Source organism: Lycorma delicatula, chromosome 1, assembly GCF_047948215.1.
Source record: "Lycorma delicatula isolate Av1 chromosome 1, ASM4794821v1, whole genome shotgun sequence".
NCBI classification, from domain to species: Eukaryota; Metazoa; Arthropoda; class Insecta; order Hemiptera; family Fulgoridae; genus Lycorma; species Lycorma delicatula.
In genome coordinates this window covers 269,566,074-269,581,683 of record NC_134455.1, presented here as the reverse complement: position 1 = coordinate 269,581,683, position 15,610 = coordinate 269,566,074, and the positions used below count along the sequence as shown (strand labels likewise).

Sequence of the window (15,610 nt, the reverse complement as noted above, 5' to 3'; positions counted from 1 at the left end):
TATTATGAGATTATTATAATTTGTCATATCGTAAATTTTTTTTTGTAAGGCATCGTATACCTGTAGGTTAAGTACACGAGAATTCCAGGCTGGAGCATCATGAATTAATTCCATATCACCTGAGGACGCGACCGGATGAGTAATTTGCAATTTTGCCAACAGGTGGCGCATTGCAATTTCTATAATCTGTTGAACGCGTTTAGTTGTTTAGTTACTGTTTTGTTGCGTTGTGCGTCAGTCAGCGTGTAATACGGTGCTCTGTGTTAACTGTGGGATGGACATGCGTTATTAATAAGTAATATTTTCTTAAAATACTCGTTTTTCAAATTGTGATAATAAAATAAACCCTTATCATGGCTTACACTGGAGTTCGTGCAGCAAATCGACATGAGTATCAAACAACTTTGGTCAGTCAAATTATATTTTTTGTTGTAATTTTAGATGACTTGTGATACGGTAGTGATTTGTAAGACAAATCGTACAAATTTGTGAATTTAGAAAAATAAACATCGTTTATGTGTTTAAAAAATTTTAAATAGTTCAGTGCCGTTAAGAGAACTATTGTCGTTGAATAATATTGACGTAAATTTATTATTCTTTAACTTTAGTAATCTGTTATCAAAAACAACTAGTATCGTAACAAGTAAATAAATATAATATTCGCGTTATATAATATTTAATACAAATTTTATTTTATTTTTAAATTAAATGTTTCCAATAGTTCTTTAGTTAATTATTATGAAAAAAAAATCCGAAATTGTAAATTGTGCTTCGATCATGCTAATTATTTTTTTAGAATAAGACTACTTGATTAATCAGGCCCTGAATTAGGTTCACAAAAATGTGAAAAGGTAATGCTTAACGTTAATTCAGATGTTTATTTATGCGCTTGACATTTGTATTATGCATCAAAATAATATCACTATCATTTTATTTATTAATTACTGTAGTTTTATATATATGCATGAACTGAAGCGGGCGGTATTTATTGATAAGGAGTAATTTAAAATGCTGACTTGAAAAAGATAAATAATCCAATAACTATAATCTGTTAAATTTAATTCACAATATATTAATGCAAATAAAGTAATTATGATAATGTAAATTATGCTATTACATTAATGTAAGTTAACCCATAATTTATAACATAACAAGAAACGTAGCAGATAGTTGAAAATGTTAATCGGGATATAATTATTAATTTATAGTAAGCTATAAATTATAACCTAATTATTTTTATTACTCACCATTAATGGCTGTTTTCAACTTACGGGGTTCAATATTAGACCTTGAACTTTGAATTTATAATTTTATATGAAAGATAGATCGCCCTCGATAAGGAATTTTCAAACATTAAGAATTTAAAATTAATTTTTAAGGAAGCGGTATGGAGAATTTTTCTTAATAAATCTTCAAAAGTTTATGTATTAAAGATTTTTCTATACATAAATTACATTAAATATAGACGATAAGCTCCAGTGTGGTGTGTCATAATTTTTTGAATTTTATCTACTTAAAAAAAGAAAAAACTGAAATCGGGATTTAAAATTACAAAGTTAAATTTTGGGCGATGATAATTAATGTCCTAATTCTCTTTATTTTCGAAGTGAAACGTTAAATGAACTTATAAGATAGGTGATAACATTTACATTTAAGTTACACAAGTTGGATGCTCAACATCAACGGCTCAATTGTATGAACAACGGCACTAAAAATTATGGTTACGATTAAAGAAAACAGTATAAGTCTAGGCTTTTATAAACAATCCATAAAAAGTTAGTTAAATAGAATGGAGTATGCGTACGGATGCACGCATAAAACGAATCCAATTCTCGGTGCATAAAATAGGACAGGTATATTAATAACTCTTCCGAACGGGTTTGTTTGTGATATACATAAAATCTATTAAAATACGTAAAATCGGATTTAATAAAATCTATTTCTGGAAACCGAGGCTTCCTCGAGCTCGTGGTAATAGATATCTCTTTATGATTTTCAAATTGAATTAATGTGTAATATTTTAATGACCACATCTCTTCCACATAAGATAATATTATTTTAAAATACTCTACGAAATAATTGTGTTACTTTATGATAGATACCATTATTAACAAAAAAACTCCTTAATTTAACGATTATTTAGTCCCAGTAAATTCTATTTAAATATGGTCCTAATCTTCATGAGTATAATTTATAACGGAATAATATATAAAATTTCAGTAAGCGATTTGTGTGTTAGCAAAATACAAAAATTCATAAAAAATTAACCTTTTTTTTACAGTTCTTGTCAAGCCGATCAATTATCGTTCACATAATGTACGAGTGTTTGGTCTATATTTAGGATTATTGAAAGGTTTTTAATGTCGATTAATTTACCGTTAATTACTTGATATGTTTACTAATAAAAGCGCAATTCATAACGCAACATGTTAACTTTAGTTACTTAGTTACTAAGCGTATTACCAATAAGTAACACAAAATCGCGACCGATAACGAAATTCTGGTTTATAAGAATAGGATTGACAGCTATGTATAATCATATAATAATTTTTGTCTACGTTAGGAATCTTATCACTCGCGGTTGATTTTATTCTTATTTATTTATGATAACGTCAATACTGGAGGGCCAAGTTATTTAGTTTTCAATGTACACTTAACTTACATCGAAACGTTTTGTTGTAATTTCTTTCTTTTTTTTTTAATATGACTCAATTTATTCAGAGGTTTAATGTATAAGATTTTAATATAAATGAATTTTTTTAAACTATTTTAAAAATCTCTTTCAATAAATTTAGCCCGTAACTCGTTTTACTTTATTCTAAACCTGATATTTCGATAAGCTAGTCCAGTATTGTAAAATTTTGTATTTACTTAATGCGTCATTTTAGGTATACTGAAGATGTTATACTTAAATTTACCTTTAGTGTAGCGTACAAATAACGCAATTAACAAAATATCATTTGTATTTAATTTTTAAAAAATCATCAAAAAATTAATCGAATTCTAATTTTAATTCGGATTAGAAAAAAGGAAAGAATTATAAAAATATAATATAAAAGTAGCCAGTAACATTCGTAAATTTAGATTTTGGATGTTACAACATGCAAAAATCCGTTGGAATAAAAAGAAAAATTGTACTTTAGTCTTATTATTGTATTTGATAGCCAAAGTTTTCTTTGCCGGGTATTGAGAAGATTTGATCTTGACCTCTGGATTTTTTAAAAAATTTGTGTCTTCCTAATTTTTCAATGGTGCTGTAAACAAACGGTTGTAGGTGACCTTCCTTGAGACAACGGCCACTTATTAAAGTCCAAGTCCTAATTTTTAAGTTTTAAGTGGGTACTAAAAATATAAATATTACACGTGACGGGTATTATTAATTGTTAAATTTTAGAATCTGCTGTGCTTAAATTACATTGAAAATATACTAACTAATAAAACGCTCATTAATTATTTTATATCGACTTCGGTGTGTAGTTTTACATCTGAATAATTTTTAAGTAAGATTCTTTATAAAAATGAAACACATGAAAACCCGAAACGCACGAAAGAAAAACCGCTAGAGGCTTTTTAAAAAATCGTTATATAAAATAGAGTAGAACAATTTTTTAACAAAAGAAATATCAGTCGGTAAAAACCATCCTAGCATGCATGCTAGGAATTAGGTCGAAATACTTAATTAGTTTTCATATGGGTAGAACTATTATTTTTTAGAAAGGATCTGAAGTTAATTTTTGTTAAGATGAAAATTTTGAACGCGATCCTGTGATAATTTATTAGTGACAAACTAATTAGCGCGTTGCTAAATTTATTAGATGTGACTTACTGTTGGATCCTACTAAACATTTCACAGGGTACGTACAACTGCTGTAGTAAAAAAATTATTTTTATCACAAATTACTATAAAACATAAAATGCTGATTAAAAACGTTGTGATAGTTTTGAAAAATTTTACAGATGCATTAATTTTAACGTCATTAAATTTTAACGTCTCTCAGATTTTCTTTATCGCGCAGTAACTTTTTCTTTTTACAAAATGCGGTAGTGCGCTTCCAGAAGGTTTGTTTTTTTAGTTGTTAGTTGGATTTTTTGCCATTTTTATTTATTAACGTCATATTTTTTCAAATTACAATTTGAAATGTATGAAAAGAATAATAAAATAGAAACAGATCTTCGATCATATTTAGGATTTAATGATTTAAAAGTGCTTAATAAACTTATTCTCGCGCGGAAAACTAATGATAAATTTTGAAACGAATAAATTTTAAAGTTTTAATAACAAGCAGTGCAGAAATCAATTGTTTGCAGAAAAAATGAACATTTTAATTTAAAAAAGTGATTATAAAAACAATCAGTTTTTGATATGTCGCTCATCACTTCAGAAGTCCCCTAAGGTACGTTCAATTTTTTCACAGTGGAAGCATCTCTTTCAAGTGCCGCAATAATACAGGTTAATTATGCGAGCATTGATTGATGATTGCCTGCATACAGTGAAACAATGTTAGTTTGGTTGTGGGCCCATCTTTTCAGGTGGAGCTACAGAACTCGCATAAGCGTACAAATAACGTTGTAGAATCCTTTTTCTTTTTCCTGTTTAGCCTCCGCTAATTCCCGTTCAGGTAATATTTCAGAGGATGATTTGTACGAGTGTAAATAAAGTTATATCTTGTACAGTCTCAGTTCGACCATTCCTGAGTTGTATGGATAATTGAAACCCAACCACCAAAGAACACCGGTATCCACGATATATTATTCAAATCCGTGTAAAAATAACTGACTTTACTAGGACTTGAACGCTGGAACTCTCGACTTCCATATCAGCTGATTTGGGAACACGCGTTCACTACTAGACCAACCCGGTGGTTTACGTTGTAGAATCCAAACACCATTTGTTTATTTTTCTGTTTAAGGAGAGTTAGAACTTTGCGAAGGTGCGGCAAGTTGAAAATTCACACCGCTTAATCGGAGAAATATACGGGAGACAGTTGAATCTAGCCACAAAAATTTTATTTAAAAGGCAAATTAATATATTGTTGAAGTTTTGTTTTAAACCGTTGTATCGCTTTCAATTAATTCTCGTGTTTCTTAACGAAACACAGCTTACGAATTTTCCGTACACAGAATGATTTCTAAGTTTAAATATTCTTTTTCGTTTTAATACTTTTTTATTAACAAATATATAAAACAAAGCGACATATAGAGAGTAATTAACAAATGTATTTTACAGGGGTCTATTTTGCTACCTTATTCGCTAACCGCCAGAAAATACGGGACTGTTGCTTTTCTAAAACCATCCTAAATACGTATTTGATCTTGCTACTCTGTTGTATAAATGCAAATTTTTAGTTTTAATGTATTCTGAGGAAACATTTTGTACGGAATTGCTTCTTAAGTGGCATGGTCTTCTGTAACAGAGCTCGCAAAACTGTTTCTTCAATCTTGTTATTTTATATTGTGGAATAATTTATTATTGCCCTTTCAGTCGCATTTAATAACTGCAATAACAAAGAATTTTGGAAATCCTCTTCGTCCCACTTGTTTATCACATTGTTAGTAATGTTTCTTGCTTCCTGTGAGGGTAGTTACTCCTTATAAATATCGACGACATGATTTCATTAGTTACGCTCTAAACTAATTTTTATAATTAAATTAAATTAAATTAAAATTAAATTAGATCCCACTTTAATTGAAAAACCCGTTACTGTAAGAACTTTTCTTAATTAAAAACAAATATAATAATTTATAATTATACTTATAAAAGTGGAAAAAGATTTGTCAACAACCAAATTTTCTTAAAGAAGGAAAATATTGGTATAATAAAACTTGCACGAGCCGTAAAAAGGGAAGTTAGAAACCATCTAATAAAATTTCATGATGTAATATCTTTATAAATTTAACTAATACAGCTTTTTATTATACACTACTGTGCTGTAAAGATTTAGCGAACAATTTCATAATTTGGCGTTACCGTAACACAGATTTAGGCTTATGTTGTAGTTGCTTACAATTTCAACGCAACTAATTTATGAAATCATACATGGTAACCAATAAAAATGTTTATGATAGTACAATTTTTATATTTGATAACTAATAATTATTACAACACAGTTTGTTTTCTTTTAAGTTATCATGTGAAGAAAAGTGTGCTACACGATGGCTTTTTTCTAAGTATGAAAAACTTCCACCGTAGTTCGAGGATCCGTCAATACTTTTAATATGAAAATTCAATGTAGGATAATTGTAATATCACACGTGCTTCCCGAAGTTAGCTCATCTGAGTCGTACGAAATCTTTTTAATGCCTAGGTGTAATGCCTAAGTGTATGGTTAATAGCTCCAAATTTTGAAAAAAAAATTAATTCTATATTTTTTTCTAAATTTCTCCGGAGAATGTCTTAGAAATTATATTTGCTCGAAAAGTGTCACATACTGGACTTTTCTAACATTCCCAACGTTAATCAGCTTACTGGTAAAGAAATATCTCTGTTACTTCAAATACGCAAATAAAAATACATATTCTTAATTCTGTTATTTTTCTTGAATTTATAATTTCGACGATGAATATTGGGCTGACTTCTCTTCTGGATATTGCAATTCACATCCCAATCTTCTGGTCATGTAGAAAGATTTCAAGTGCACATTTGGGTTGTTGGCAGAACATAAACGTGCGCGCACAGAACTCACGTTTACCCTAATAAATAAAAGCACGGATCATCGGTATAGAAAACATAGTCCAAGATATCGTCAGAATTGTTAGATAGAAATTCTTGAAACAATTCGCTGTATTTAATTCGCTTTCCGCAGTTTATGTGGCCAATAGATTTTCAACCGCTTTCACTTTATATGGGATGAGACTGAGCTTCATAGGAACTGCCTTGAAACACCGATCTTTGTTAGGCCAACTTTTGCACGAACTTGGGATTACGTTGCATAACTGCTATGTCTTGCACTTTTTCTTCATCGACTGCTGATAGTCTACCGCTTCGCCTGTCTTCCTAAATTTCACTATTAACGTTTTTATACTATGTCGATTAGGACATATCATGCTCACGATGGACATATTCTCTGTTGTAATGTTAACACATTCTGAGCGAACACAGATACGGTCTCAATCGTTCAAAGGCAACGAACACATATTGAGCAACAAAGAACCACCTGCTCGTCTCAACATCACCAACATCGCACGGAAGCAAACTATATACAGCACAAGATTACCAAACTTTGCAGAAAACATTACTGGGAGCGAACGGAATGCGATCCCTCAACTTATAATCATGTTCGTTTAGATGTATTTACTATTCGAACCTAGTATATTATAGCAGTAATAAATATGGATGTATGCAGTAATAATATGGATTATTGGTTACTAATAAAATGTTAACAAAGAGGTCTGTAAATATTTTATTGTCGTCGGTATTTGAGTGGTTTGGAGCATTTTTGTACAACTTTTTATGCTGTGCCGATGCCTTAGCTTCATATACCTTCTGCATGTAACTTTGCGAGGAGAGGCTCAAAACGGTTTCATGATCCTAATAACACGAACAAGGTACGTAGATGCAATGGACCCAGAATCAAGAAAGCTGCAGTAGATATCTGAAAATTTCCGGATTATTATATCAATAACTCAGTCCATATCAATTAATTTCCTTCATATCCTATGTCCTTAATTATTTGTTTCATCAAATCTAATCTTTGTCTTTCTTTACAGATTTTACCCTCTACATCTACTTCAAGAGCCAAATTTACTTATTCCGGTAGCCTTTATATGTATTTTTGTGTTTATGTATGTTTTTATATGTATTTATGTACACACACGTACATGGACATCCCACATATCTTTCTCTTTTTGTAAGTGTGCCTGAATCTTTTCTTTTTTTTTGAATTCGTATTTAAAATATCTTCATTTCGTTATGAAAAAAATATGTTATAAAAATGCTGTGGTTTATTTAATTTAATTTCTGTAATTCAATAAAATAAGATGTATACTATGTATGTTTTGTTTAGTGTAATTTATATTAATTGTTCTGATTAATACGAAAAAAGTTGTTTTTTTTTGTGATTTTAATCGGGGGGATTTAGCAAAATTAAAAATATTAATTTTACGTTCGAGTCAATGGCGGGTAACTTACAGATGAAAGGTTTTAGGAAAAAACTAACTACGTGTTTTTTCTTTAGAATGAAATATTCGTTGATTTGTATGTTATATATCTCCGTATCAGAAATTCCGTAGATTTTATTATTGTAAACTAGAAATTTATCCTAACTTGTGACATAAATTATATCGTTCTTGTATTTTGTGGTCATTTCTCTGAAATACCCTTACTCGTAAGGGTATTTCAAGGATTTTATGAGAAAGAGGTGAACTAAACCGCGGGCGGTCGGTTCGTATTCCTCAAGTCTAGAGCTGCCCCAGATTCGAGTCTTATATATTGCATTATAATTAAATTAGTTATTTGAAGATCTATCCCTTATTTATCCAAAGTAGGATGCTTTTATATTTTTTTTTATACACTCGCAAAATTAATGATTAAATTGTTTTCTGTGCAAGATAATTACTCCCCTCCTTGATTTACCATGTCATAACTACAGTTCTTATTATCATATTTAATGTTCTAAGTATGAAACAAAGCTCTTTTACTACCATAAATAATCTAAAGATGTTATTTAATAATATTTAATTTTGGTGAATATGTTAATCAAACGGATGATTTTTTTTTAACCGATTGCTTTTGAGATATTTTAAATTTTAGGACGCGGGTCAACGAGTTTTGGGATGTTAGTAGTAGTACGGAAATGAAACTATAAGGTGGCAACTGTCCCTGTGGGCGTCAGTTTATTCTCCCGTTGCGTTCCAGTGTGCATTACATTTCCTCTTATATATATCCGGTTCCAATAATCGTATCAAAATTAACAAACATTTAACAGTTTTAAACGACAGTACGATGCGTTTTTGCTGTTCAAACAAGTTTTTAATAAAAAAAAATTAAAGCAGATTTTGGTTATTCCGTATTTTGATTATTACTTTTTTTTAGGCAATTCAGGTGTCTCTTTCGTTATTCAGACTACAGTCACATTAGTATATCCATGAGTTTGGTACTAAATAATAAAACAATTTTTTTAAAAATATTCGTAGAAGAATTTAATGTCAACCAAAATCTAGCACAGAGAGTGGTAAACATTTTCACGACTTCAATTTAAAAAATTGTACTGCAGTTGATTTTAGAACGTCTTTAATTTTAAAAACACGTACTTTATGATAATAAAAATTCAACGATTCATAAAAACGTAAACATCGAAAGACTTATTTTATTCCGCCACCACTTTTCTGAAAATCTACTCAATTTTCATTCCATTATTGAAATCTTTATTCAAAAATTTAAGAACTAAGGAAAAGTACACTTTTCATTATATTTTAATCCAATACGTGTTGAAAAGTGTAGAAAAAAATTTGAAAGTGTAATGTATTATCTACTAGTAAAAAACATTTTTCTTAAGTCTCGTTCAGTTAGGATATTTTTGAACCAACGATTCTTCAGAATTGGCCGATTAAGAGGAAATACTTTTTTAATCAAGAATCTTCATTCTTAAAAATTATTAAAAATTAGTATGTTTGTTTTGAAGACCAGAATAACAATATACGTTTAGTAATGTAAATGTGCAGTTGCTTGATTGATATGGGTGGTAACGTTTAGTAGAATGTGGTAATATAAATTTGTAGTATAATTAATAACACTGGTCAACATGATTTTTGTCTCACGAGTACCAATAAGTTTATGTAATGCAGTTTTTTATCCTGTTTTCAAATATGTATTCGTAATTTCTCCATCGCCTACAGTTTTTTGTTATTCTAATGTTATTTGTTAAATATTTTAAAACTTTTTCGTCCATTTATCTATTGTCAAATGAAATCTCCTTGAGCATTGTAAATATGATGAAAGCCGGTGTAGCAGAGGTAAGATCAATAATAGAGCCAGTGGTTCCCCTCCTGAACGTTAGTGCGCCAACAAAGTTGAGGCATTCTAGATCCAGTAACGCGACGGCCTCGATCAGCAATCTGCCCCTCACATCGGTCCTGGGTGACCGCCAGGTAACCGACCAGGCATTAAAATCCCCAGCCAATAATGCCGGCCGGTGAGCTTCGAGGTATCTAGTAAGCGAGGCCAAGATTTCCCTGTACAGTTCCACAGACATGTTAGGCGAAAAATAACAGCTGTAATAATAAATGCCTCCAATCCTCGCCCTGACGAAACCACGCTCTCTCAGAACGCCCCGCACAGGTAGGTACGCAATCGGCCAAATGACCGCACACCGATCCTCAGAGATATCCCACTCCAGTCGCGAGTGAGGAACGTAGAGCTCAGAGATGAGCGCAATATCAGTGCCCATCTCCGAGACATACCTTGTTAGCAGGGCAAGCGCCAGTGTCGCATGGTTCATATTAAACTGAACAATTTTCATTTCCATCAACAGGTTGAGTTACGCCCGGTCTTTCCCCGGTTCTCCTTGTTATTCTCACTATTGACCCCCTTGGGGAATGTGACACTGCCAGTGCGGTGTCCCTCCGCATTGCACGTAAGATATGCTACATTCTACGGCGTGATGTCCATCGCCCATGTAAAATACTCCTATACCTATGCCAAGGGCGACAAGGATGGGGGAGTCCGAAATCCTCAGGGCTATGCACGGGCAAAATCCTACATTGGATATGGCCGTCGAGAATTTCTTTCGGGAAACCAAGATGGTCAGGCAGCTGGGGAGGAAGGAAGCCTCAAAAAGTCACTGGGTGTTCGAGACCTCGCCAAAGATCCGGCAGGTCTTGGTGGCTGGTGGACGTTTGTATTTCGGGTAGACCTCATCTAGGGTCGTCGACCATATAGAGGTCGCCTGGTGCTATAAGTGTCAGGGCTTTGGCCACACCTCTCTACACTAGATCTCCGAGATGTGTAGTCACTGTGCTCTTCCGGGGTACAGGGCAGCCAATTGCCCTGCCAAGTGCGCCGCCTGTACTTTGGTGAAAGGCAGCGATGCTGGACACCGGGTCGGGGGTAGGCAGTGCAGGGCGTATGATATTACACGGGCGGGAGCTATAAAAAATAAACAGCTTATGGTGACGCCTGTATTGGGGAAAGCCTTTGAGAACAGACTCCACCATGTTGAACGCTTGCGCCTGGGGCAGTTGAATCTGCATCATGCCCGGGCGGCCACAAGTGAAGCCATGAGGTTTCTTGTGGAGTACAACCTTGAGGTCCAGGAGCCATACGCAGTCGGTGGTAGGGTGGTCGGGTTCCACGGGGTGGATGTTATTCATTCTCGTGGGGATGGTCGCTCTCCGCGGTCGTGGTTGGCACAGATTCATTGGGTGTCTTTTGGATGCCCCAATGGTCGGATGAGCAATTCACCGTCGTGCGAGTGACGAGGGGTACACTCGATGTCGTACTAGTGTCGGGATACTTCCAGCTTCGATGGAGTATCGATGACTTGCTGGCGAAGTTGGCCAGGATTCTGGACGGTCTCCCGGGCACCAGAGTGCTGATTGTTCTGGACGCTAACGCCAAATCTCCCGCCTGGGTTCACCACTCACTAACTCCAGAGGCGCTGGTCTCGAACAGTTCGTGGAAGCCAGGAGCCTCTACTTGATTATGATTCAGAACAACTGCCAACTTTCTCTTCCGAACGGGGTAAAGTTACATCGACGTCACTTTGGTGACCGACGACTTATTGCGAAGTACAAATAGTTGGACTGTCTGGCCCGAGGCCAGTGTGAGCGATCATAGGCTTATAACCTATGAAATAGTTTATGGAAGCGGTCTAAGAGCTCCAGCTTCGGGACGCCATAACCTAAGGGTCCTGGATCAGCACAGACTGCGGCGCGAGTGCGCGGCTGCCTTGCAGGGGTTAGAATGACGCACCGAGTATTGCACTTAAATGCTCTTGCCGAGGTGGAAAGCGCCGACTGTAAATATGTTTTGGGAATTTTTATAGACATAGAGGCAGCATTTCCTTCCTTGTGTTGGAGTTCTGTCCTCTATGAATTGGAACGCCGCAAAATTCCCGTAGCCCTGCAGGCCGTGACTATATCTGTCTAATCGTACGGCTCTGTTTAAAGATGCGCACCTAGCTGTGGAAAAGTCCGTCACCAAGGGAAGCCTGCAGGGTTCCGTTCTCGGTCCCCTGCTGTGGAACCTGGTATTTGACAGGTTTCTGGGATTGACATTCCCAGAAGGGATCACGGCCCAGGCTTTCCCCGATGTCTGTCTCCTTTTAGTTCGTGGTAATTCACGACTGCAGCTGGAAGACCGAGCGCATTCGGCCTTGTCGACCGCAGAGAGTTGGATGGACATTCAAAATTTAAAGATTTTTGTACCCAAGACAAAGTTTATACTTCTCAAGGGTGCAAACAAATTATCGTACAGTCAAAACCCCCACATTAAGTATAAAGGCTGTGTGATCAGCTGAGTGAGAGTTCATAAGTACCTAGGGGTTTTGTTTGATGAGAAGTTAAATTTCGTTTTGATATCTAAATTTTATTCAGTTGCCCATCTCCCGCCTGCCGAAGAGGCTGCAGAGCCTCGCGATGGAAGCATGGCAACTGGAATGGGACACCACGACCAAGGGAAGATCCCTGTACAAGTTTATACGGGATCTCGATGGTATGCCTCGAGTTCGTTTTTAAGGGCAACGGGTGCCCAGGTGCTCACTAACCATGTGAATTTGAACCAGTATCTGTTTCGGTTTCGCCTGGCAGCTGATGAGCTGTGCGTCTGCGGGGAGGTCCATTCATATGAACACCTGATGTTTGACTGCCCTGCTCTCGTGGTGGGGGGGGGGGGCAGAGACCGAGCCACCCTGGAACTTAGAGGTTAAGGGAAAATTGGGCACTTACAAGCGGCGATTTAATGTGGCGAGAGCCGCATTGTCGGACCGTGTGGGAGTTCCTTGATGCGGTTGCTATGTTCAACCGGACGACATCAGTAGTTTATTGTAAGGGAAAGACTCCTAACGCACTGCTGTGGGAAGCTAACCTTGAGATATATGGCTGACCACCAGTCAATTAGGCTTCCAAGCGCTTTTATATGGTGGACAGGTACTTGCTGGCAGTCAGTGACGTGGGCGTGGCATCGAATTGCTGTCTTGACAAAGTAAATTTTAATTTATGAATGTCATATATATTTTTAGTAGTTGACCGGGTGCGCCTACCCATTTTAGTAAATATATGACAAGTGAGCAGTTGGGACACGAAAGCCGGTGGTGTATGGCACCGCACTTAGTCCTGTTAGGTAAGCTCTAGGAGCTATTTAGGGCACTGGTCGCTAAACTGTTTCAAGGCTTTGTAGCCGTTTGTGGCACAGATATTCGGTCTTATGCTTTAGGGCGACCGAATGGGGTGGTGGCGGGTTAAATGCCAAGCAAACCAATTCTTTATACCTATGCCTGTCTCTCGGAAACTTGTGTGATGGGGTAAAACCGATATAATATTTGAATTCAGGAGAAAATGTACTATCAGAATCATTTACTTTTATTCCTGAGACAAAAAAAAATCTTTTTTGTACCCCAGTGTAATTGTTGCGTTGGGAATGAAGAGATGTTTGAAAGATGTTTTTAAAATAACTGCGAGTTAATACGAACCCGAGTAAAATAACGAGATTGTTAGCTCAATAAGTTGTATGTTCATGCACACCTGATTTTCTCGTACGGTTGTGGTTTCAATTACACGATCGATAATGCCGATGTAGAATGAATATGAAAATTGTCATAATGATTATCTTGATTATTAATAGTTTTATTACCGTTAGAGACATTGTTATTTTAATTATGATTATTGAAACAAAGACGAATTATATTCTTATAAAATTATAATCGAATGATTAGAGTAAGAAGATTGGTGTAATAGTCAACATTGATTTAACTTATTTTAAACGCTTTAAATTCAAAATTGAGCTTATCTCTATTGCTTTTAGCCGACTAAAGAATGAAAAGTCGTTACTTATTTTAATGTTATTATTTCCTAAGCTATATATTATTGATGTATCTATAGTCGACATTGTTAGGATTCGGTTGAGTGTCGATTTATGGCCTTTTACGGTACAATTCACAATTTGGTTAGAAGGATGGAGTTGTACTCCATGGTATGTGGCTGATGGCACCTCTCCCTAGGCTTTTTACAGCCGCTAATGGTAGCATTTAAAAAGTAAAACAAACCTTCGGAATTCTTAGCGACAGTATATATACATGTTATTACTACGGTCATGTAGTTTGTCGATAGAGATCGATTTGGTTTGTCGTTTGAAATCTGTTTATTGTTTGAAATTAAATTAAGAAAAAAAGTAAGAATACGAAGAAATCAAAACATTTTGCGATCTTTCCTGAAGAATTATAATGTAAAATTTGCACTATTCATTACTTTTTAGTCTGTTTTTATTGGCTTGATAAATGTGGTTTTTTCTTTTGATATGATGGAGATTTAATTAATCAGGGTGCCATATCTTAGTCAACGATTTTAATCTCCAAATAGGTAGCAGTAATTTTAATATGAATAAGAGGAATAATAGTTTAAGCTGATAAGGATACGTACTTGAGCTCAAAACTGTTATTTTTGAAGAGGAAGAGGCACTCCAATTGTGGCTATAGGTTAACACACCACCGATAGCGGATTGATCTTTTGCAAACGGATTTCAGTAGAACATTTCATAAATTTAATCTTTAAATTTCATGAAAGAAGGAGTAATGTTACTGCAAAGAATTTTTTAATCGTATCAAGAGATCGTAAAAAGTTTATTTTTCTTTATTAATATTTCTCAAAGGAGTGGTAGCGTTCTTACAGAAGAGGTAGATTCGGGCTCAGTTTTGTTTATCATTTGTATCGATGTGAAAATTTTATCATCGATAATGTAGTTAGGAGGGCGAATTCTAAGTGTAGCTAGCTCGTAGCTTGTGTCATTTATTTTAGAGGAGGATTTGTAGAGAATTTTTAGATAGATGGTCATCTCCCTAATGCTGTATTATGTAGATTGTTAAATAATATTTTATTTCCGGTTAGCATTTGGCTTCGTTAAACGTTTTTCTAGATTTTTCAAATTAGTTTAATTCTCAATCATTTTATGGCGATATGTCGTCAATAGTATTTTTCCTCTTAATTTTGATTTATGAATTATTACGAATAATGTTTGATTATGAACGGTCGAATCGATCTATCTGGAGATCGGTAGTTGTAGGTAATTTATTTTAATTCCAGTAGAAATTTCAATCGGTTTTTGTTTATATATTTCACTTAAATCTTCTTTTTTCATTTTTAAGTACTTATTATTTATTTAAGATGTCCTCAGTTATATCGTTTTAGAAACAAATTGCCGTCTGCGACGAAGAACTTATATGTTTATATTAAACTAGACGTATATGAAATTTAGTATAAAAGCAATTTGTTTTTACGTAATTTAATGTAAATGTCGTACGATGATGGCTCATCGCAAACGCTCTTTGTTCTCTTAAATGATTTTAAAATTTTATTCTTGTAATCAATTTTTAAATTGTAAATTTAGGTCTAACGTCAGTTCTTTTTTATCGGTTTTTATTGCATCTGCATCTTTCTAATTTTTATTCTTACCTATATTATT

At 34.4% G+C, this 15,610-nt stretch overlaps 1 protein-coding gene across 1 annotated transcript in view; it reads left to right on the top strand.

Moving 5' to 3' along the window:
* Positions 1-227: 227 nt before the first annotated feature.
* ClC-a (chloride channel protein 2) overlaps positions 228-15,610 on the top strand; it is a 296,284-nt gene continuing 280,901 nt past the window's right edge. Inside the window, exon 1 of the mRNA XM_075377096.1 lies at positions 228-407. Coding sequence (XP_075233211.1) covers positions 354-407 — 54 coding nt within the window. The 5' untranslated portion in view covers positions 228-353. The remainder of the gene's footprint in view (positions 408-15,610) is intronic.